A 25,569-nucleotide genomic window follows, 5' to 3' on the forward strand; every position below is an offset into this window, starting at 1 on the left:
ATAATGCAATTTTGGAAAGGATAATGGAAAATTGATAGCAATGGCAGAGTGACGTTGACTGATTTTATGAAACTGTAAGCATGTAGAGGAAGAGATCGGATATTTATTTGCATCAATAGGAGTATTATTTCAAATTCATTCTAGTTCTTGACAATACTGTTAAATTATTCTGTTATATAACTAATGCTGCATAGGGAAGAACCTTAATAGCTATGTCCAGAGTACATCTCTGTTAGATTGATATTAAATAATTCTATGTTATTCTTTATTTGAAGCTGCAATTGAGTTGTCAACTTCTGTCAATCACAAGTGTTAAGAACGGAAATGCTACAACTCAGGTCTAGATATGATGCTTGGTTTTTCATCTGCTGTCTAGGCAATTGGCAGACTGAAGTGAGAATTAAAACAGGGAAAAAGTTGTAGAATGAATCCAAACTCAAGAGGGCTAAGTGTCTCTGATGTAGCCTGAAAATTAAATGCAAGGAATGTCTCCAAAGTGATCATGGTGCTATTCATATTTCACAGGCCAACTCCAATCATAATTCATCCTTTTGGATTGGGTATCAGTGGGTTCTCTCACATGCTTCCCCTCCTTATAAATGCATCAGTTCCCTCTTCCACTGATTAGTTATCTGTTTGGTGATTCCATGGTTTAGCTGAGATATTCAAATATACACTGTGGAGTTTTTAGAACAATCTTTCTGTTTGATTGTGTGTAAGTCGCATATGAAACTCTTGATATGATCACCACATACATGCAGAATGGGAGAAGAATGGAATTCAATATTAAATGCAAAACAATACCAGTCACACAGAAGCATTTTCATATCCACCACTGTATTCGTTGTCATAAGCGATTATTTTGAGCGTCATCACTACATCTCACAGAGCACCAACTTACAAAAGTGCACATTCTGAGCATTTCATTGAAGCAATTGCAAACCATAAAGGAGGATCAGAAGTAACATAAGAGAGAAGGAGAGAGAGAAAAAAAAAAAGGCTAAAGGCCCCCAAGCTTATCTAAGTAATTCCAAATCATGGTTTGATATTCAGTTGAGTGAGTCCTCTAAATGGGATATTCAGATGAAATGCTAAATTCTGTAAGGATCTTAGCACTGAGAAAGGCAATGCAAGGCTGAAAACATTATACACATTTCATTGAGTGCTCTACAAAGAGGTACGCTCAACTTCACAACTCCACGCTCATCCTATTTGATGTTTCACCACCAGTCCTCTTTTAGGATCATAGAAGTCTTGCTCAACTAATTGTTTTGGTCATCCTTAAGGATGCTTCAGCCAGTCAATAGCAATAGTAGCACTGTTTAGCTGTTTCAAGAAATATACTTAACTGTCTTCCTTGTATAGACACCCAACTCATTTTCTAAGATATAGTATTATACAACACCAGCTACACTCATGAAAATATCTCTAATAGCCCATGAGACATATCTAAGATGAAAACAAAAGAAAAATACTCCCTCTGCTGACTTCATATCTATTAATGATGGCATTACTTGTTTTTCACAGAAGTTTTGATGGTGGGCGGGTGGGGGGGGGGAGGCCTGTTATTAATTAGTAATACAGTAGCTAGAATCTATGCATTGTTATTGGGTTCCACTAGAGGGAGCTAATGTTCCTTAGTTACATTTGACCTCTATCTTCTTATGTTAATGGCTAACAGAAATTCTGGGAAACTTCAGTATCTTTGCCTTTCTTTCACAGGGTTATCCACCTTTACACCTAGTTAGGTTTATTTTGTTTGGGGAAAAAGGCTAATGAAAAGTGGAAGATCCTTTTAAGGGAATGCCCTTCTATTGCGTCAAATGAAGAGAATATCTGTCCAGGCTTTAGGCCAGTGTTGTCCAAACTTGGCCACTTTAAGATGAGTGGACTTCAACTCCCAGAATTCCCCAGCCAGCATGGCTGGCTGGGGAATTCTGGGAGTTGAAGTCCACTCATCTTAAAGTGGCCAAGTTTGGACAACACTGCTTTAGGCTAATATAACGTATGCTTAGTGGCAACTTCAACACATTGTGATCTGCAGATCAATTTAACAGCCAGTGTGTGATCTGAGTTCAGTAGTTGGCTGTTTGTGTGCATTGAAGGAAAGGCTCACAAGGAGCAGCAGCCTGGTTTTATGCATGAAATAAAACAGGTGTACCACTAGTTTCCAAGAAGCTGTCCTGGGAAAGCTACAAGGTTATACTATTATTTTAAATAGCGCTAAAATGTCATGTAGGCTTGGTTTGCCCAATACACTTAAACAGATCAGTTGAAGATCTCATAATCTGGATGTTCCCAGCTTGGGATAATATTTTAAACATTCTAAAGTACCCAATGGATACTTCATCTTAACCAGAGCTCCTTGTGACATCTGACCCTGAAAGAAGATACAGTAAAATATTAATTTAAGATTAATTTCCATTTTGGCACCTGCCAAGAGAGGGATACTGAGATAGAAACCTAGGGCAGCCTTGCAAAATTGGAACTCCTCTATGCACCTTCTTTTTATGGTTTTTTTTCTTTTCAGCCCTCCCAGATACACAGTATCTGTGACTTAGATACAAAAAAAAAAAAAAAGAGTTTGGGAGTCGGGGTGGGGGGAACTAAGCTGCTTCTTCATCTCACCATGATGATTCTGATCCTAGTCAGGCCCCGATCATTTTTTTAAACAATAACTATCAGGAGCTGTTATTTACAAAAGAAGCTGGGATACTAGCAGAAATTGTTCCCTGTTTAATCAGGACAGCCCTGATTTTTTTCAAATGTCTGTCAACAGATCAGTAGATATATATTATTTTAATCTGGAAGTAGTCCAACTAGCTGTGTGGATACAGGAATATTATTAACCTGCTTCTGTCCTGTCCTGCTCTGTTTTCCACTCTACCCTCCATTCTTAGGTCAGATCACCTCAGATGCTCCGTTACTCTACCACACCTTTCACTGACATTGCTCTTGCTGCTCAACCTTCCAAGAAACCTCTAGGCTATGCTGTGAAATGTGTTTGAGGGGCAGGGGGTTCTTTTCTACAGAAAAAGCCCACAAGCATCTAAGCAACCCAGAAGTGGACATGTTCTCTCCATATGAGAGGAAGAATCAGAAATGAAGCTGATTTCCTGGAGTTGGCAGCTGCCAGATTGTAGCAGATGCCATTTGAGGAGAAGTCCCCAAAAGCAGACATGGGGTATTCTCTACTTATGATAGACATTATATTTGCCAATAGATACCATAAAGGGACAGTTAGGTCATTAATTCTCTTCAGACAAGTTGGCTGCCCTAGAAACTTCCTTCAACACAGAGAAATGGGGAGCATAACATAAGATATTAGAAGCATGATGTCTTTTGCCACCAAACTAGAGTGAATACAGAACACTGTCCAGTAATTGGCTATCTGAGTATTTGGAGAACTGTCTGCAGATAAAGCAAAGAGAATTTTAGCCTTCATTAGCCTCCAATCAGAAATATAAAAAAAGCAAGTTGTAGTATCTTTCCCTTTAAAGATGATTTACTCCTTGGGCTTATCACTTAATGTACCTATTTTGTATATGTATTTCTCCCTGGTATGAAAAGACTGGCTGGACATTTTCTAAACCATGGATCTTGATAACATTGAGAGAAAAATGGAGTGAGTTAATATGACAGGAATGGGCAGCCAAACAATTACAGCAAGCTATACGGAAACCTCTGATTAAGAATAATGTTCCAACCACACTGCTCTACAGTGAAAAGTGTTCCATTCACTACCTCTTGAAATTGCCACTGCTATCTTACTTCTGCCTCTAGACAAATCAATTTGGCTTTTGCTGGGTGAAATGACAAGCTGAGTCTAGAACTTCCCTGACAATAGGGTGGGCAAAAATTCACTTTTTGTTGTCTGAGGAGGAATCCTGATGTGACACCATGATTTGATAGATCGTTTCCCGGAAGTGATGGTCCTGGGTTAGCCTCTTGGCAGCTTGCTTCAGCTCCTCTATGTTTTCTGCTTCTGAGTACATGAATGACTGTGATTGCCGCACTGAAAATAAGAATGGTATACCACACTAGGAAACTTTCCTCATTTGTAATCCTTACAGTGGCAAAAGAAAGACTTATAGCATAAAGATACCCTGGTCTTTCCTCTTATTTATGTTTTGTGGTTGGTGGACATTTTGCATTATGGAAAACAGTGGGATAGGTCTGTGTAAATCAGGCCTGGGAATAAGAAAAGGCCAGTGTTGTGGGAACAGGAGGTCAAATTAGGGTTATCAGGGCATTCAAGTAAGCACTATTGAAGTTCCAACCTATGAGGAAAAAAGATGGTCAACAAAGGTACTGTTTAATACAAATAACTGAGGCATCACAGTGAGCCTTTCCCAATTAGATATCCTCCAGATGTGTTGGATTATAACTCAGAATTTCTAGCAACCATGCAAGTTGTAGCATGGGCAGCAGACTGGGGGAGGCTGACAAAGTTCAGAGCTAAGACAAAAGGACAATGGCCAATTGACCCATCCATAAAGACACATAGATTCCCCAATATGTGGACATCACCAGCATATTCAATATGGGATTGATTTTGCCCCCAGAGATCAGCTTCATATTAAGCCAGTAAACTACAGTAGTAGATTTAGAACTTTCATTAATGTGGAGAATCTTGTCAATCAATGAGTGCCTTATTACCACTTCAAGATTATCACTATGGGAAAGAGGAGTCAAAGCTGATCTCAGTTTTTGCACCAAAATGGCTACAGTTTTGTACTTAATTGCAAGATAGTCCTGTCCCAAACCTCAAATTATCCATAAATTATAAAAGAACAGGGACAAGTAGTACCTACAATTATTCCACGAATTGCTGTATCTCCTACGATGAAATCGACAGCTTTTTATCCTGCGAGTGGCAGCCTTGTGAAGGTACACAGCATTTTTCATAATTACTGGCATCTTGGCTTCTAATTCAGCATTCCGGATACATTCTTCAAAGAATTCTACAGGATGATCAGAGACAGGGGAGATGGGGTAAATCTTAGCCTTAGATCATTCTTCCTCAACCAGGTACTCTCCATGCTTCCATGACCTCCCAGGATTATAATAAATGACCATATTGGCAGGAAGATTCTAGGATTTCAAAGCCACCTTACTTGGAGGACATCAAGTTGGGAATGCTCCATACAACATTCTGAAGATGAAGATACACACATTAACTTACATCTTAGAATTTCAATTCTAACATTTCTATATTTTGCTTTTTAATCTGACTATGCAAAATATTTTTATAAAGCATTACTCTTTCTCCTTTGAGACAATTTAAGGCAAAAATATTAACTATTATGGTACTTACCACTTTATATTCTATGATATTTTATTTATTTAAAAAACATGCTCACAACAAATGCTGGGGGAATAAATGAGGCATTTTTGAAAGCTTTTCTGATCTAAAGCTTGCCTGCTGATTGCTAATTGTCTCTTAAGAGATTTCTGCGACATGATCCCAAGAGCAGGAAATAAGTTGTATTGCTAATCTTGTGCTTATTTTATTCTCTCAAGATAATTTGGGTAGTGATGGAGGAGCATTCAAAGCTTGGTTGATTTTAAATTGATTATGTGCCATCAAGTTGGTGTCACCTCTTAGCAATCACATAGATAGAGTTTCTCCAGGGCGATCTGTCCTCATCCTGGTCCTTCAGGTCTTCCAGTAGTGCACCCATCGCTGTTATAATTGATGAGTGCACCACTGAAAACCCAAAGGAGCAAGCTGTCCTGAAGAAAATCTATATAGTCACTAAGACTCTTGATGGCACATAATGAAATAGTTCAAAGCTTAATGTAATTCAAAACTTATCCAGAACTTATAGAAATATGACAATCATTCTATAATTAAGTATACAGGAAGTTTTGGCTGATGTAATTCTGAACAGAAACAACTTAATATCCTATACTATGTGTTCACAGGATATTATTGTTAAATAAAGTTTTAATTTTTCATAATCATCTGGTCTTCTCAGTAAATGAGAGACAGAATGTAATACCACCCCTGCCTAAGATACCACATTACCAGAAAAAAAGAATGAATTAGAGAAGTGATACCATCAACAGAAGAATGTTATCATGTTGGGGTGATGGCAGCAAGTTTCTAAAATATAATTACCCCCAAAATAAACCAAGAAGAAATTATGCTACTTCTGACTATATAAATCATTTCACCACACCTAGGAATACAAACTTAGGCAAACCAAAATGAGTCTTGAGGGCAAATCAGACATTAGCTGTGCCTTTGTACCTTGGCATTGATGAGAAGGTTGAATTATCCCTTCTTGCCTGCTCCAGTTCTAATAATCATCACACACATCTGTCAACAGCTGCTGCTTGTCTTTTAAGAAGGTAAAGTCCTCTTCAAATAAGTTTCACTACTGGTGACTTTATGGACACTTCTATATAGTTTTCTTAGGAGCAATATGGAAGTGGTTTGCCAATGTTTTCTTGCAGGATGCACTATAGTTTAGTCCAGTGTTTCTCAGCCTCAGCAACTTTAAGATGTGTGGACTTCGACTCCCAGAATTCTCCAGCCAGCATGGTGGGGGGCAGGGAAGGATTCTGGGAGCTGAAGTCCACACCTGTTAAAGTTGCTGAGATTGAGAAACCCTGGTCTAGTCTATAGCCCTGGGATTCCCTTTGCTGATTCAGGTACTGCTTGCTTAACTTCTCAACCCAGCTACCACTTGCTGAGGTTGCATTTTTTTTTAAAAAAAGCATGGAGATGAAATGCAAGGATACATTTCATGCTTATTTAGGTTGACCCTCCTTCAGGAAGTTCCCCCATGAGTTTTTTCCTCCTAGACTTTGATAGCTTATATTGTGATGTTTTTAGAATGCCAGAAGTGCCATGGCAACCTTCCTGAGGACTAAACAAATTCACAACTCACTGTCATGCAAGGACAAGCTGGCTCACTGGCTGATACTTCCAGCTGGAGGCATCTCCAAGGTGATACTTCTTTTGAGGTGGAAACTTCATTGTAGAGACTACTTAGCAGCAGTGGGGAAGGTCCACTTACTTTTCAGATTGCTGACATCTGCTTTCATTTTTTCCTCCTTCTCTTTGTTGCGATGCTTGCAGTTCAAGCCTTGTTCAAGGCTCTGCAGGGCCTCTTCAGCCTCCTGCAAGCGTCTCTCCAGATCCATGCGCACCTTCACTTCTGCCTGAGCCGTAAGGAAAGGAGGCAGTCCCCCCAAAAATCCAGAAAAAGAAATACAAAAGCAGATTGCAAACAGACGCAAGAAATGTATTCCTTTCTTTCATGTTTGAGTATGGGCTGTCCTCTCCTAGAGGCATGTTTGTAGCCTCTCACTCCTAAATGACAAGTAAAAATCAAATATGAAAAATATTTTGAAATGGTGTTAGCCTAACCCATTGAAACATTGCACCAAATAAGATGGGGTAAGGGGTTGTTCCCTGAGGGAAAAACTGCAGAGTTGAACATACACATTCTTAACTGTTGAGTTTTCTGGTTGGGATTGCTCAAATGACATTTGATTGTGTTGAAATAACATCTCCAATATTAAAGTCAGTGGAAAATATTGAAGAGCCAATACATACCTTTCATGCTATTCCCTTTTAGGGGAAGCAACATTATGCAGAAGATAGAGAAGGAGTAAAAAGTAAGAAGAGGACAACAAAAATTCAAAGGAAAGAGAAAAAGAAAACATTGCTAAATCTAGTTCACACCAAAACCATTCACTATATATTTCCATAGCTTTCTAGCTTTGCAAATCATCCTTACTTCTACCACATGCTTACATTGTTGCATACATTGCCATTTGTTTTTGAAACTTCTCACCTCTCTTTTTGAGGATCTCATCAACTCCACCCCATTTCAACTTTCTTGATCTTCTAGTTCCTCTTGACCTATTCACTCTTCCTTCATATATCTCTTTTGCAATTCAATCCTCATTCATTCTCCCTATATGACCAAATCAATTCAATGTACTTCTTTTGTTATTCACTTTTGTATTCAATTCATAAGACATTGCTCTTGACTGATCTCTTCTAGTTTTACCTTTCACATTTCTTAAATACCCCATTCCCAGTGCATACAACGTGTGTGTGTCTCCTGACATACTCATCTCTGACTTCTATATAACCAAGTGGGCAGAAGCATACTCTTATACACAGTTATTTCCTTTCTTTTCTCAAACATTCATTCCTGACACAGACCACACATTACTTTTTACCTTTCTACTAGCAATTACACATCTTAAAATATGTGACAACTTTGAGTGAGGATGGATCTCCTTTGTAACAATTGCTACGCTGCCCTAGGTTGCTTCAGTTCCCTTCTTTTGATGTTATCATTTTATTTTCTGTCATTCAGCAGTAGAAGAAGGGGAGATGAGACTGTTGGCTGACCCTATAATACAGATTGGGCCACCTTTTGTTGTCTAGGGGACACATTGAAATTGTTTTGGTGAGACAAAGAGCTCAATGAAAGGATGAACTGGAAAACTGGTAGGACCAGGTCTTGCATATTCAGGGTCTTCTCCCCCCCCCCTTTTTTTTTAATGTGCTAAGCAGTAGGGTGGTGGGGTTACTGTTCATCTTCATTAAGCCTGTTTCATGTGGACACTAGAATTCATAATGAAGTCATAAGGAGTTCTGGAAATTGAAAAAGGGAGTGAGGCAACTTTAGGCCTAAGGACCACCTCTACCATAATAGAAACCATATTACCATACCTTGAGGTCTCTCTCAGTCTTCTGCTTCTCGGCTGTCAGCTCAGATAGGGAATTCTGTAAGGCCTGTGACTGGGAGGAATAGAACTCCCTCTCTTCTTCCAGAGCTCGGGAGCGTTCCTCATTCTCCTTCATTCTGTGAAGCAGCACAGGAAAAAAACATTCAGGGATGCTCTCCTCTCATTTCTCTTCTTCCTGCCTTTAGTTTGTGGGGCTGCCAGACTGCAACACCCAGGTTGACTTTCTTCTCCAATGGGGAACAAAGGATTCTTCTTGCAAATTCCACTTGTCGTTCCTGCTTTTTGTAAAAGAATAAAAACAACAACCATAGGAAGGCCAGAGGAAGGAAGGCCAGAGGAAGGAATGAGCCAGGGCTGTGGAGTCTCTACTTTCATTCTAAATGTGAAAAGTCAGCTCCCCAAGTTGTAATAGTCAGGCAAGGCAATATTTTTTATTTGGAAGTCTCTCCCCATCTCACCTTTTCTCTGCTAGGAGTTTCTCCTTGAGCAGCTCGTGCATTTTCTCCTCGATCTGGTGAAGACTGCTCTGCAGGTCCCCAGCAGCACTAGGTTGTTCCGAAGGACTGTTCTGGGCCTGCAAGTGACTTCCATCTTCTTCCAGCCTCTCCAGCATGCTCTGTTTTTCTAGGGAGAGTTCCTTGGAGCCAACCCAGACAAGTTAAGTAGTGGGCAGGGCTTCTTCCTTTTCCCCTTCCCATGGCTGACTTTTAGTTTGGCTACCCTTGAAAAAAACACTTCAGGCAAGCTCTCCATCAACAGAGTTGTAGGATCAAAAGTATGCTTGTCATTACTGACTTAGCAAGATGTCCATGCTTTAATACAACATTTATCAAGCAGAAACTTAGATTAATTTTTTTATCTAGAATGATACATTTATACTGGTATGAGATGGGGACTTTTCTATCTGTCACGCAAAGTTAAATACGCAGATGCCATACCAACAGCAGATACCAAATTGTGAGATTAGACAGAAAATCTATCATATTCGTGAACACAAAATAAGCAATAATTTTGTGAGAAAACCTGCAAGACAGAAGAAAGCCAGGGTTCCTACCCCCAAGAAAGGATCATTTCACATTAAATTCCAGACACGACACGAATGAAGGAGACATCTTACATTGTATACTTCTGCCACAGGCACACATGAAGAATCAGGGAAAACAGGCTGGGCAAGCCTGGCTTAATATATGTGATAATCTGAAGTGAATAGCCAGGGGCAGCTTATTTACTAAACCAAGCCAAATGATCTTCATACCTCAGGCAAAAAAATCTCCAAAGATCTACATATATCCCTGATAGTAAAAAGACAATGACAATGAAATCCCTAACCATCACCAACAGAACATTCCCAGACAGCTACAGGAAGCCACTTCCTCATTTTAACTAAGCATTAGTTTGTCTTTGAGATGGTTCATTTCCCATGAAGAGGAGGAAATGGAGAATTTATATTAATGAGCAGCATCCTTTGTTACCCTCCCCTTTAGCTTAGAAACCAAAAACAGCAAGGCACTGAACACATAAAAAGCAAACGTGAGACGAAATCCCAAGATGCCTATTTCACTGAACAAGCCCAATATTTCTAGAAGGTAGGAGCTCATACTGTATAAACTATTTCTTTAGGTGCCAATGCCTATGTAGCCAAAGGAGCACCATTTATGCAAAAGAGTAGACTGGGAAAAAGCATAAGGTTACAGAAGTATGACAAGATGGGTGAATGGGAGGGAGGGAGGGAGGGAGGGAGGGAGGAAAGGAAGGAAGGAAGGAAGGAAGGAAGGAAGGAAGGAAGGAAGGAAGGAAGGAAGGAAGGAAGGAAGGAAGGAAGGAATCCTTAAAAGTATGTGTGCATGAAGGGGTGAGATCACATAAGATTGCCTAACAAGGATGCTCAGTGGGTCCAGAATGCTGGTGCTCTCATTTGGGATGGGGAGATGAAATGAAAGAGGGCACGGCTGATTAGAATCCTGAAAAAGCTGCGCCTGGCACCTCAACATTTCTTTACAGCTTTTATTCAATCATTTAGTTATTTATAAGGAGGCCATTTACTAGGTGTTGAAGGCTGCCATCAGGAGAAAAGCCAAACACCTACTTCCAATGTCTTCTGTAATGTTTCTGTCAGACTTCGTAGTCCTTTCTTTTCTTCTTCTACCCCTTTGAGGGACTGGGCAGTCATTTCCAGCTCTCTGTGAAATAACCATGCAAAGGCCATTGAAGCATATTTTTCAACTCCTTTGTGCCGTAATACAAGACTGAGGATGGGCAACCTTTTGATCATTTAACTTTTCAAAGAGGAGGCATTCAAGATCGCAACAGGCAAGGTGGAGATGGAAATGAGGGAAATTTTATTTATTTTATTTTTAGAATTTTGAGGGCATACTTGAGTGTTTCATTTTTTAAAATTGTCTCCAATCTATTTTAAGGCCTATGCTACAGTTTTAATCTGTTTCCTAACTCAAAATGGCAAGAAACCACACCACCAAATGTTGACATCACAATTACAGAGAACTCCAGATGGGGTAAAAAAAAGAAATCAACTGGCTGCATGCAATCCTAGCATTGCAAGTGGTGTATCTTTTTTTCTGACAGGGCTCATACAGTTATAATGCCAACATGATGTTTAAAATGAAACACAACAGATAAGGTGTTTTTCTATCTCTGTATTACATATTAAGAAAAAATTCAGCTACTGAAAGTCTAGGTCATACATAGCTCTTACAAGCATACAGATTTTTTTTTTTCATTACAGTGAGCTGATTTCATGATAATATGAGCAAGCACCAACATGTATTTTCTGCTGCTGTATCTTTAAAGTAGGGTAGTTTAAGATATGAGATAGATGTGGTGCAGTATTTAGAAGGAAGTGGGAAACACAAATGCCTAGTACTCCCTGTCCTTTGCTTTCTCTGCCTTACTTGAAGAAGACAGTCTGTGTTTCCTTTTAAATGGAGGTACAGTATTCACAATGTATAGATATACAGTGGTACCTCTACTTACGAACACCCCTACTTATGAAATTTTCAAGATACGATCAGCTCCGGCCCCAAAAATTTACCTCTACTTACGAATTCGCCTCGACTTACGAGCCATTTTCCGCCCGTTCCACGTGGTCCGCGGCCATTTTCCCGCCCATGCCACGTGGTCCGTGGCCATTTTCCGCCCGTTCCACGTGGTCCGCGGCCATTTTCCGCCCATTTCACGTGGTCCGCGGCCATTTTTCCGCCCGTTCCACGTGGTCTGCGACCGTTTTTCCGCCCCTGACACGTGGTCCGCGGCCATTTTTTCTGCCCTGCCGCATGGTCAGCGGCCGTTTTTCCGCCCCTGATGCATGGTCCGCAGATGCCGGAACGGATTAATGGTAATTACATTGAACCTTATGGGAAAATTTACTTTGACTTGCAACCAACTCAACTTGCGATCAGAGTCACGGAACGGATTAAGTTCGTAAGTAGAGGTACCACTGTATTCTCTTGTAGGCAGGAACTTTCCCACTGGCAGGAATTGTCATCTCATTCCATGTCCTGGATTTAGGCTCAGGCAAGCCATTTCTATACCCCTTTCCTCCATAGAGTTTCAGCATCCTATTCCTGCATGTTTAGAACTTACCCATCCAGTGATTGCAGCAGCAACGTGCAGACAAGTATCATGCACTCTCCCATTAGTCAGCTGGCGTGACAGAGGGTAAGCTCTCATTGGTTCATGATGCTTTGAGGTCAGAAGAAGTAAAGATGATTAAGGTTGAGTTTTAAATGATGGTATGGAATGAGGGAGGGAGGATGAAATGTTGGTAGTGTGGAAATGTCCAAAAAGAACTGATTTCTCCTGAAGATGGCACTCCCTCAAAATGTAATTTTGTATCAAATGTGGAAAATATTATCTCAGCCAACTCACAACTCAAGGTGTGTAGATTTGGCTCACAGCCTAGTCAGCATTATTTAAAGTTTATTACCATTAGGTTCAGCTGTTATTTGGTTCTCTTGATAGCTAAGAGGATTACCGTTTAATCTGCTCCTGTTCCACTCGAAGGTCTTGTACTACCTCTTCAAACTGCTGCTTTTCTGCCTCCAATACTCGGTTGAGATGCTCCAGAGCCTTAAGAAAAAGACAATAAATGTAGAATTCAAAGGACTGCAAAGTTTGCTTTTCTAGTTAATATTTGAATATTTACATAGCTATGTAATAAAGGTAACATAACTATTGACACTAATCAGTTTTGTGGGTCTGCGCATATGCACCTTGTTTCTTCGCATTTTGCTTTTTAAACAAATACTGGGAACTTTTCTAAAACACAAGAGTGCGGCGGGACAGGAAAGACAGCATCTACTTCAAAGTTATGCAACCACGTCTAACAGAGCTCAGTCCTAAGAGAAAAAATAAGCTAAGAAATTAAACAGATAACAGTGCACTCTCAGCATTGGAATGACATGACTCTCCCATCACACAGCATAATCACTAGGGATTAAGTCTGTGATCAGATGTAGCTGTTTGATCCTCAAAGAGGAAATTGCTATTTCAAAGCAGTGGCTGCCTTGAGCTTCAAAGAGCAGCCTGTCCTCCTGTTCCAGGACTGCCTTCCCCTACCACCTGCCTCCTGGGCTCCCACTGTTAACAACCTGGTGGGATTATCTGTGTGTCAGGTAGTGGGCATGGAGAGGTACATGGGGTAAAGCATGAGGGAGCACTCCCAATGATCCTGCCCAGTACAACTTCTCCTCCAAACCTGTGACCTATCAGCCGGGCTATTTCTGAACATGGGCCTAAGTGCTCAGAAGGAATACTGAAGCCATGTTCAAAAATGGGCCTAGGTGCTCAGAAGGAATACTGAAGCCATGTTCAAAAATAGGCAGCTGACAGGACACAGGGATGGAGGAGAAGCATGGGGTGAAGAAGCCAACAATAGCAAGCAAGTTCTATCCTCCTTGAGTAGAATAAAAGACAATGGCAGTGATGGTAGGGAGAGACCAAGAAGTACAGTGCCAATTTCATGGCTGGTGTCCCCCCCTCCCCCGCAACTAATAAAAGCAGTCAAAGTACAACCACATGAAACTTCTTGTCTGATTAAGCAGCAGAAAAATTGTAATATACCCAATGTCTGAATTAGACAGCAACCTGTTCAGATGGTTGTGCTGCTGAAGGAGACCCATAGGAGGAGAAAATGGAGGAGGCAGAAGAAGGTAGTGCTGGTGGTCATCAGAGCTGCTGCCATAATTGCAGCAGGGGCTAGACTGGCATCCCAAACTGTGCCAAGATATGCCACTTCCTCTACATTGATGACCATCGAGAAGTGCCTGGCTAACCAAATACTGATGGTGCAGTGGACCTGGGTTGCTCCATCTTAGCCAGGTAGTTGCACAAATAGCTTAGAACCAACTATCCTGCGGTGGTGACAGAACTAGCAACTGGCAGAACCTGGCTCTCTTTTCTCATCCAAATTGAGCTTCTATGCAACGTGGGACTAGTACTTTTACTAGGAGTGATAAACTCAAGCTTAAAAATAACAAATCTAGTGTTCTTCAGAAGCACCCGACAGGCATTACACTGGCAGATGCTTCTACAGAAGCGAAATGTCCAGTCTGTCCTGCAACCACAGCCAAAATGACCATGGAGGACAGTTCCCAGCCACTGGAAGCAGGCTATGTCAGCAACCACATCATCGGTGAAGCAAGCTGGATTTTATTCATGGCCAAACTGTATCAGGAAAAGAGGGAAAATACTACTTTGAAACTGGAACAGCAAAAGACAACTTTAAGTTGCCTCATCTATGATCTGATGATAAAACTTGGGTTATTATCTAAATTAGGCAATAACTGATTCCAATGATAATTCCAACATGTTTAGGTCTCCTCAGGAGAAGGGACCTATGAGATACTATAGGATTTACTTCCAGGAAAGCATAGGTAGGATTGCAGGATGCTCAAGAATTGGGAATACCTATATCCTCCCCCACCCATATCCTCCCCCACCCTTGGCACTTAGACTTCCCCACCCAACTTTTCTCTTCTGCATGGTTTCTGCATGTCAGCCCCACTAGGTGGCCAGACCAGGAAATCAACTCCATAGGAAGGCTAAAACTACTTTTACTGAGATTGTATATAATGTAATATAAGCAGAATCTTGCAAGTCTGATTGTGCTGTATCTCCTCCCCCTTCTTACACTCCAGCGAATCAGGGTGGCATCTGCCTGAGGCACTTCCAGATATTATTTCATTTCTCTGGACTTAAAAAAAAAGTTTCAGTGCCTTTTGCCTAGGCAACTGTTCCTACCTATCTCCCTCAAGATCGCCTTCCTTATTCTCTATACTGCAGGCCTGAACTGCCCCTTCTCCCTTCCCACAGTTGTTCTTATAATTCTGATTGCTCTCCCCACCCTGCACTCAAGATACTTAGCAAAAGACCAGTTCTGACATGCATCTGTTCTGTGAAACGTAGAAGGAAGACAGTGGAGCAGCAGAAAGGTATGCTTCCAGTTTCTTTTGAATGACAGCTGAAGCCATATTTTAGAGTGGGAAAGGAATCACTCTTGTTTTATCACAAGGTCTCAGCATCAAGGGTTCACCAAGGTGTTGCTTTCATGAAGAACTAGAAATGTTGCCCTTCATGGAATTGGTGCATGTTGAGACTGTCTTTCCCCAGTCTCACTTCCTCCATCATGACTGTTAAACATTGTCAGGCTCATACTGTTAGTAACCTACAGTACTTGCAGAAACCAGACCAAAACAGTGAAGTAATACCTCTGGATGAAACAAAGGCAACATTAAGAAGACAATGCAGGGAAAAGTAGTTACCAATGTATGTTAGTACTCTAATTTGGAGAACATGAGGAAAAAACCCTAGTCTTACAAACATAGAGACATCATGTTATTTCAGTTGACTGGCAAATAATATGTTGACTGGTAAATAGTCTAATGAGAAGTCCCATGATGCCCAACCAGCATATTAATGGGTAATGGGAATTATAGTCCAACAGCTTTGGAGGGCAACAGGTTGGGGGAAAGCTATCTTAAGTCTGCAGTAAGCTTTAGAAATGGAAAAAGCAAGCAGAGTCTAACTGCACTGTAATTCAGTGAAACTATTGAGATGGATAGATGATAGATATTTCAGTATGTAAGTTAAATAATTAAAATGAGAACAAGCCTCTCTCTGCTCCCTCTGTAGGCATAGCTCCTCTGTCTCTTCCATCAATTTATCTGCAAATAGACAAAGAAAAATGAAAGCTATCACCATGGAAGGGATAATTGAAAATTATCGGACACAGGTTACATGGATCTTGAAAAATGCAACTTTGCTTCTTGTGTAGCATAATGTGTTGATTTGAATCTTATGAAATAGGTTCAGTGAACTTGTCTCTTTTAGTTGCCTCCATAAAAATGACAACAAACAATAGCTTGCCCTGCTACTAGTGATTTCCCCTGCAGAGTTTTAGGTATCACCTAATATGCTACATTTTACAATTCACCAGCATCATCATCTTTATTTAACAGATGAGAGAAAAGCAACAGGGTACATGCTAGACGAGGCCAATGGTAAAGCAGTGGAGAAGCCTTAAACTTATTAAGAGGTTATAATTTGGTTGGAAAATATAGGATAAAATATTCATTAAAACAATATATAGTGTTCCTAGCAATAATGTGGGTGTCAAAGGATTTGGCTAACATTCTACCCACCAGATTCTTTTCTATAAATTCTGTATGAAGAACATCACTGTGCTTGGAGTCCAGATGCAAGAAAATATGTGGGGCAAAGGGAGAGATACATATAGGGAAATATTGATTGGTACAACCTTCTAATTGCTTTCTCCTACAAAAGTTCTCTCTTTTTTTTCTTCATAGGAAGGCTTTAGTTGAAAATAGGAGCCTGTCTTAGACTCTGGAAACAATCTGCATCCCTGAGGTTCTCATTAACTTTGTCCTCCTTTCGTTTGGCCTCCTTACTTAGTAGATCATGCTGCTTAATTAAGGTTATTACTTATACCAGCTTAAAGATATACAAACAAAGCCAATCCCTCTCAGCAGCTATAAAAGATTGCTGTATGAACTCACCAAGATGTTAAAATCTAATTTTCCTTCAGAGATTTTTAACTACAACTCCCATCATCCTTATGGCTGGCCATTATGGCTGGAGCTGTTGGAAGTTTTAGTACAAAACTTCTGGAGGGCATCAGGGTGTCTATGCTTGGAGTAGACTTAACTTTTTAAAGTGGTGCACGTCTCATATTTTGAACTTCACTTCAGATATGTGGTCCTCTCATTTCCAGTTCCTCCAAGTTGATTGGGGGGGGGGGGGCTGCACCAGCCTTCCAGTGCTCCAGTGTTAGAACAGCAGCTTCCAGGATTTAGAGCCAGCATGTGAGGCCAGGTTAGGGGAGACTGCTGTATAGTGAAGACCAACAACTGGAACAGAGTTACAGCACTTGAATAGGATCAGGAACCCTGCTTGCGCTGGGGAGGGGCATAATTATGCTATGGAGGACTCAACCTAATGCAGTTATCTCTCTTGGCAAATCTTCCTAATTCACATGGGGAGGTTAGGAGTCTCCAAATGCACATCATCCTCATTGCCCACTTGGCATAAAAAACACAATGAAAGATCAGCAGAGATAACTAGTCCACCAGACTTACACCAGCAGTGAATACAAAGGTTAAAAATAGCTGACAAGAACAGGAATTAACAAAACCGTAGGGATTGTATGATGCAGATGTGAAAAAGCTTGGAAGTACAGAGTAATCCTGGCCAGGCCCTGAAGAGACTGTCATGTAGGAGAGGGAGGGTTCCTTTCTGAGAGCTTCCCAGGGTTGTGGGGGGGGCACCCCTGAAAAAGCCTTCTCTATCAAGACCATTTTCTAAACATGAAGAAGATTCCAAAGCAGTTCTCAAGACTCTGGCACGTTCCTATTCTATCAGCTACCAGCTGGGTAGAAGCTTATATGTCCAACACAGGCTGCACAATGGGAAGCAGTGAATGTGAAACAAGAGGCTTCATAGTAGGGCTGTGAAGCATTTCAGATTCAAAGGAAAAAAAGTTCTTAAATTATAAGGGAGTGCCCACATGGCGCCTATCCGCAGCCCCCTGAAGTCCTGTCCTGGGACTGCATGACTGCTCTCTAACTGGAGAGCGATTCCAGGAAAAAATCTGTGAGGAAATCTCTGGGCCCCGTGAAGTACCTTTTTGGCTTTGCATCTGAAGCACTGCACTGCCCCATTTAATACATTCGTATACAAATGATAATAATCTTTAAATATATGCTGCTGTGAGTTCCAACCTAAATACTCCTGTTTCTCTTTGGCCAGTTGGAGTCCCTGAGCTTCAAGGCTCTCAATCATGGCTTCACCCAGCTGAGCATTTCTCCAGGTCCTTTAAAAAAGGGAAGAGAAAAAGACATCAAAGAATGAAAACAACCTTCTTTACTCTTTCCTCCTTTCTCAGGTGTCAAACAAGGGGTGAAAGTCCTTCTTTCATTTTTCCCTCAAAGACAAAGAAAAATAATGTTGAAAACAGCTGGCAATCTTGCCTTCCTTTTGTGCTGTTAAGTTGAACTTATAAAGTGGGAGAAAATGAAAATAAGTTACCAGCACTATGAAGGAACATGGAACTAATTTCCCTCCAAAGAATTAAAGGGCCATAACAACATGGTGCCTAAGTAATTCATAGCATAACTTTAATTTTCTCTTTCTCTATTGGCCCAGACTCTACCTCTTGTTATCTGTAGCTTCAAACCCACACAGCACGTCACAAACCACAATTCTCATAATGTTTCACTGGCACCCTCTTGTTTGCTAGATGTTTAACAATGTAAATATTCAATATTGCAGTGCAAATTGCTTCCATTTCTTGCAAGTCTGCAAAATGGGATTTGGGAATCCCAAAGTACATATGGATCAGGACACTGAGGATTTAGAGCAGGCTTCACCTCAGATGGCTACAGACCTCATATTTATGTTGCAGGCAGGTGTGGCAGCTCAAGATGGATTTTTTTCCCTTACAATGAGTGTTGGAAGAACTCCCAAATGATTACTGCATTGGGATATAACTGGCTGGTATGTCTTTGCGCAGTTGTGTGAGTGGGTGAGAGATATTACATTAACCCCTATTCTGCTCTCTCCCCAGGTTGAAAGTGCAATAAAAAAGGAGATAGATCTGCTTGCTGCACAGCTCTGTCACAGATGGCTAGTTTGCTTCCGCAATCCTACTGAAGCCACATTTTTCAGAATGTTCTTGACCTTCACTGTCAACCTACCTTCCTTAACCAAACAATTGCATGACTGCTGAAGCAAGTCTTCAGAGCTATTTTAAGTTGTTCCAGGCAGTAAAGATGTTCTTCAGTGCTTTTGCCTTGAAGCACAGGTGGGAGAAGATGGTGGGAGATGAGCAGGACAGAGCAAGTTATGAAGAAGATAGTTGCGATACTGTGTAATTTCATGCTAGCCTTTGTCTTTAGAGTTCCTAAGTAGGCTTAAATGCAGATATCCACCTGGCAGTAGGCTAAAAACCAGAAACCGGATGGACTTGAATGGTATCATTTACAATTATATTTTTAGGGGTGAGGTACTATTGCATCAAGAGATGGAGTGGAAACAGAGTGGCCATCAAGGGCAGATAGGTAGTAATGTAAAAGCAGCAAAGAAGAGGACTGGAATAGACACTCAGATGAACTCAGGTAGTGATTGAGAGAATGAGCCACATCAGATCATCCAGGCCTCCCAAGAATTTGTAAATGCTGAGAATCAAAAACCCAGGCTGGGAGCTAATAAGGAACTGAGGATCCTGTTGTAGTTGAGAAGGTTGATAATGTCTGGGGCCAAGCTATGTGAATTGTGAAACTCTATCCTTGTTTGTCACCAACATAAGCATTGGGGGAGGAGGGAAGGGTAAGAGACCACAATCCATTGCTCACTCTGGTACTCTCCATTTAAGCCCTTCTAAATGTAAATTAGCCTTATCCCCAAAAGTTCCTGTTGAAATGAAGGGCAATGCAAGTGGCAAAACTAATACTGTAGCAGGGCCAAAAGGTGAGAGCTCCCCTCTTAACCTCCCACATTAGGAGACCAGTCTGGATTGCTTTCTCTGTGCAAAGCTGGCAATTTGGGAAGAAGGACACTGCACATAATGGCAGAAATATGTGATTAGATTAGTGGGTAGCCTGACCCTCAGTGCTTCATAAGCTTTCCATCAGCAAGGAATTCAAAGTTATTTTAACAATAGCCCATTGGTTGACTATTTGGGGCCATTCACAGTGCACTGCCTTTTTGATGGGATCACCAATTCCACTCACCCCGGTTACAATAATCCCCTTTTAAATTACATTCTCCATTTTTATCTGAAGGTAGATGAGAGAAGCAAGTCAAGAGCCTTTGAACTGAACAGGTCCTGCTGACTCTCTTCCAGCTTGTTAAAGCCAGATTTGCTCATCCATTTTGCATGCGGCTTTTCCCACTGTTGAAATGAAGTGTCATCACCCCATCCCTGAGGTGACAGAAAACCATTCAAGAACAAAATTGACTGTCCCCATTGCTGATCCCTACCCTGCCTCTGTTCCCACAGTGCTAGGCACCTAATTTCCTTCCAAAATAATGGTGATAAAGCCTAATGAATTTTATATACTGTGAGGCTGCAGTTGGATGGTAGCAGAAGTGGGGGAGGGGGAATACTATTTTAGTACAGGCACAGATGAGGATGACTTTGGCCTGTCTCACGCATGGGCTGGGGATGACACGAAGGCAAGGTCAGAGGGACATGGCAGAAAAAAGATGTCGCCAGGGCATGCTTGTGCCGTAGGTAGAGCCAAGTGGAGAAAGGCTCATAACCAAGACAATAAGCTTGAGTCAAAGATGACATTTCAGACGGGCAGAGATAAGCCATCAGCTGGGACACATTCACCCAGAAGTCAATCCCATTGCATTCCATGGGATCTAGGAAGTGCATTTTTTGTGGCTGTCTAGATGTCTGATGTAACATATTAGGGAAAGAAGCCAGTGTAGACTCCATCCCACAGTTTCTCTTCAGAATGGCGTTTCTTTTCTAGGAGCCTTTTCCCACTGCTGAGTTAAAATGATATTTAGTCATCCTTGAGCCACCACAAGACAATGCCAGCATAGCCTTTGCTGTCCCCAGTCCCCATTACCAACCCTTCTCCTGCCTTAACTGAACCTACACTGCATTGTTGCTGAATTGGGTCGTTCAGATCTGCATGTATGCCACTCCTTGGCTTGCCCCTTAGGACTTCTGCCACCCACTTTCAGCAGAAGCCAGCAGGGAAAACATCACTGATCAGAAACGAGAAGACCTTCACTTCAGGGCTCTGCCTACTCAGTGATGGTGAACCTATGACACACGTGCCGAAGGTGACACCTCACAACATTTTGGGTGACCTGCCAGGATTCATCAACACCTGATAACAACTATTCTCCCTGTCTGAATTACCAAAGACACTGAGTTTGTTTTACTCGTATTTCATTTTTGCAATCATTTGATGTTTCTTTATATAATACATAGCACTACACATGATTGGACTGCTTTTAAAAAAAAAAAAATGTAAAGAATTGTTTCTCTTTTGTTCAGGGGTGGGGGTGAGGGTGGTGACACACCAGCAGAGTCAAGTTAGGCATTTCCCGAATTTTTTGACATGCCGAGCCCAGAAGGTTCACCATCACTGGCCTAACTTCTCTAGGCTGGTTAGTCTGATCTTCTTTTTACATCATATTTGCACATTTCCTAAATTTAAAATAATGGAAAATTTTTTAAAAAACTGTTGGAAGACACAAGGGCTGATGGAACTCCAGAGCGGAGGGAAACTCTGTCATAACTGTACAACCAGCTAGGTTCTCTAGAAGAATTGAAACTGGCCCATGGGCAACTTGCTCTCTTACTTGGAAGATTGTGGGAAGGGAAATATTGAAATTAACAAATACAGGGAAAATAGCAAACAGTCACAAACCCACCACCTTGTGTTCCTCAGCTGAAATGGTAGAGTTCTGTCCTCCTCCCTCTATTTGTTGGAAGCCTAAAGAGAAGGTGACATGAGAAACAGAGAGGACTAGGGAGGTGACAGATTTGAAAAGAACTGGGGAAATGAAGTGTTAATAGAGAGGGCAGAGACACAGAGAGTAATATATGAAATGAAGGTTGGTTATTGGTCAGAAGAGGTACGCCCATAAAGGTCAACTGACTTTGCCTCTAAGAGGTTGGGTGATAAAGTATAACAGATTTGACACATCTGGAGACTGTAATTGGATTGTGTTGAAATAATGCAAAAGATAATATTTTTATGCCAATCCAGCCAAGAATGACATCCATCAGCCTGTCTCCTCCCATGGGCTGGGAATAAGGTAAGGATAAAGGCAACACTGTAGGGGCAAGGAGGGAAATTCTTATAGCATGATTTTGTCTTGATTAAATGCAAGTGGGGTCAGGGCCTGAGATGACAGGAGACAGAATAATCCCCGTGGGATGAAGAAACTGTTTTTTAATTGTTCCCTGTGAGCCTCAATGGAATAAAATCTTTACAGCTGACTCTAAACTACTGGTCTGAAGCAAGACCCCAATCTGAAGTGGCTTAGATGACTATTAAAGGACTCTGAAAGCATCCTCTCTCTTTGCAGCTTCTTGTTAGCCATTGAATGGCTACCAGCTCTGGGCCTTTAATCACTAATGCCTATTGTAGCCATAGTACAATGTCCTGGCAACTTCCTTTTTCTCCCACATCCCCATGATGTTGCCAGCCCATGACTGCTGAAGTGATCCTGACTGTGCCTGTGTAAAACTGTTTTTCCCCCCTTCATTCTAATACCATCCAAGGGTCATCTTGCCACCTTGGGGGAAGTCAAATGACTACAGAAATTCAGACTTTGGGAACGGAGGCAGCAAATTTTCTGCCAACTCAAAGATGGTGGAGAGCATCTCAGATCAGCAGTGGGAAAGTTTCTTAGAGTTCTCCAGCTGTCTTTGTGCCAAAATTACAGTAACAAAAACAGGATATATAACACCTCAACAACGACTGGATGATACTAGAAGATACTATAAGTTATTCAGGAAATGCTCTTGTGGAATTTTAAAATTAGACACATCCCTACTGGCCTACTAAATGCATGAAGTATCATCCCAGAAAAGAAGGAAGAGAGAAAGAATGTAAAGAAACCCACACCCACATTGGGAAGTGGGGGATTGGAAAGAGGGTGGTTGGGAGATCCAGTATCATCTCTCCTTACATTTGCGTGCGTGACTTCTATCATCTGATGAAGTGAACTGTAATATATGAAAGCTTATGCTATAATGAATATGTCTTTAAGGTACCACAAGACTCTTGTTTTGTTTATGGATCTTGTAACATATCCGTCAGGGATTAGCTTCTAAAATTAAACAATCATAAAACTATTGGTTCTACTCAGAGCAATGTGAATATCATCTATTCATTAAGCATTTACCAAGTTGGACACTTGTAGGATCCAACCACTTTCTTAAAATCAAGGCCACAGTCCCAGGCAATCTATACACAGTAGCATTCTGTTGATTTTGTTGGGAGAATAAAGCATATGTCTAAAAGTGCTTATGTGCCACCCAGAGTTGGGCAGCCTTATACATTTAATTAATAATAGCAACAACAACAATAACAACAGCAGTGATAAATAATGTGCTGCACCCATGGGTATCCTGAGAGAGCAGGAAAAATAAGTGGCGTCAGTAAGAGCAGGGCTTACTGGAAGTACTCCATGGTGAATTCTTCCAGGGTTCTAATCCTTATGGGATTAAACTGTTGATATTAAGCAAAATATTTGCAAAATCAAAGAGCACTTCCAGGTAAGGCTTGCCCTGAACCTTGGTTTTTCCTTCATGTTGTCATTCTCCATTTATAATCCTCCCATTTTCCCTCTATCCTGACAGTTGTCTTTCTAGAAAAACACTGCTAAAGGAAGAAACATCCAAACCACCATACCACACGATGCCTTTTGGTTATGAGAGCTCCAGACTGGAAATAATGGTGGCTTGAATGCATTTCAAAATCAAGACAAGCAAAATGGAGTGATTGCATCCACACTTACACTTTTCCAGACTCCTGAAGCATCTCCAACCACCGGGCTTGCTCATATTCTGATTCTGCTGCTAGCACAATGTTGCCCTAAAACAAAACAAAACAAAAAAACCCCAGAAACAAAAAACATAAACATCACCATGTCTTTCAAGAGAAGCTGGCAATGTAAGCACAGTTCATCAAAGTGGAAAACAAGCAACTACTTCTATTACAAAAAGAAGACTGGAAATACATCTATCAGTTTTACTTTCATGACTTCCCCAAAGGAATCCTGGGAATAGTAAATGTTGCAAGAACAACAATTTTCAGAGATTCCTGGAAAGAGGTAGTGAAAATTAACCAATTTAAAGTGATGGTCTACAAACAGATGAAAAATCTCAGGGACTTCTAACGTCACAGCTAATAGTTCCCTTTGCTGGCAGTTGCACTTATGTAAAATATCACAGGTTACTCAGTCTGTTAGTGAATAAGCTAGCAAAGAGAAATCAGACTGCTTTGCTGCTTGGGTATCTCAACTGCATGCTTATATTAGGAAATCTATTTCATCCTGTCTAATTTGCAACTTGCTGCAGCATTAAAATACATTAAGTGGAACAAGAAAGAAAAAAATCACTTTACATGGAAGTCCTCATGGGAGATTTTCATTGCATAAGGCATGCTGGGTTCTTCTTTGGCTTCTACGATGCAGCCACCAAGAGGTATGACACCCTGAGGAGGCACCAAAGATTTAGGACACTTGGTTAAAATCACTACTGAGAAGTGACATGATGCAGTTAGAACCAGGTAAGACTGAGAGATGGGCATCCAGAATGGTGGTCCTCATAGAGCTAATGATAACAGATAAATGTATACCTCAAAGTCTCTGGTTCAAGGCTCACTTTGGTCACAGAGACCAGTACACACTCTCAGCTGCAACATCTCCACAATGTGAGGGTACTTTATAAAGGAAATTAGTTGAAGGAAAATAAGGCTTATTAAAGGTAGATATTTCCAGACAGATCAGTTCTAGCTCTGTCTGTCTGAATATTGGCAGGTTTATTTTCTCAGTTCTTCCTTAATGTTGTCATTATGGAAAGAAAATAAGTAGTAGTGATAAGAAATCATAAGCTGGTAATGACTGAAAGTTATCATCATCTGCCCCCTCCTCTGTAAATGAGGTGGGATGTTTACACAAAGACTTTGCCTGGAAGCCCTCTTAGCTTCCTTGATCCATAAGAACCTCTTCCAAATAGGAAAAGGAATACTGTACAAATAATTCAAAACATATTGTTGCTAGTTGCAAATTCTCTTGGACAGAGATCGTTTGGACACTATTGTCCATGCACTGGTGACCTCTAGCTTAGGCTATTGGAATGCATTGCCTGTGGATCTATTCTTTAAGATTTCTTCAACATTTCAGTTATTGCCAAATCCAGCAGGTAGGTCATAAACCTGGGCCAGTTACACTAAACATATTTTGCCACTCTGAGAGAAGAGGAACTCTTCAACCATGGGATCCTATTGCTAGAATGCCCTTAAGGTGGCTTATCTAGAGCTATCTGCATTTTTTCCCAGTGCCAGGGAAGATGGTTCTCTTGACCCAGAACCTCCAGCATGGTACAAGAACTGGCTGATCAAGGAGATTTCATCTTCTGTGCCAAATTCTCTTGCTTTGCTTTGTGCTTATTTTAAATGAGCTGAGTCATGAGCATTTCCCATGAGAAAAATGCTGCTGATGACAAAGGAAGAAGGAAGGGATTTTCATGGATTTGTCATTCCCCTATAGCCTTCTGAAACCTGCCTTGCTCAACATTTGGTATGTGATACTACAGGAGCCAGTTTGGTGTAGTGT

At 41.0% G+C, this 25,569-nt stretch overlaps 1 protein-coding gene across 1 annotated transcript in view; it reads right to left on the minus strand.

The window, feature by feature from the left end:
• Positions 1-3,763: 3,763 nt before the first annotated feature.
• The window catches only part of PLEKHD1 (pleckstrin homology and coiled-coil domain containing D1), a 32,867-nt gene continuing 11,061 nt past the window's right edge, over positions 3,764-25,569 (minus strand). The window contains exons 3-13 of the mRNA XM_007441598.4: positions 24,357-24,446; positions 23,749-23,825; positions 17,976-18,067; positions 15,850-15,902; positions 12,713-12,807; positions 10,808-10,901; positions 9,180-9,358; positions 8,705-8,837; positions 7,029-7,173; positions 4,815-4,964; positions 3,764-4,015 (exon numbers count right to left, since the gene is read on the minus strand). Coding sequence (XP_007441660.1) covers positions 3,861-4,015; positions 4,815-4,964; positions 7,029-7,173; positions 8,705-8,837; positions 9,180-9,358; positions 10,808-10,901; positions 12,713-12,807; positions 15,850-15,902; positions 17,976-18,067; positions 23,749-23,825; positions 24,357-24,446 — 1,263 coding nt within the window. The 3' untranslated portion in view covers positions 3,764-3,860. The remainder of the gene's footprint in view (positions 4,016-4,814; positions 4,965-7,028; positions 7,174-8,704; positions 8,838-9,179; positions 9,359-10,807; positions 10,902-12,712; positions 12,808-15,849; positions 15,903-17,975; positions 18,068-23,748; positions 23,826-24,356; positions 24,447-25,569) is intronic.

Source organism: Python bivittatus, unplaced genomic scaffold (genome assembly GCF_059951505.1).
Source record: "Python bivittatus isolate LINGU-HERP-01145 unplaced genomic scaffold, Pbiv_v1 ctg000480_np1212, whole genome shotgun sequence".
Classification (NCBI taxonomy): domain Eukaryota; kingdom Metazoa; phylum Chordata; class Lepidosauria; order Squamata; family Pythonidae; genus Python; species Python bivittatus.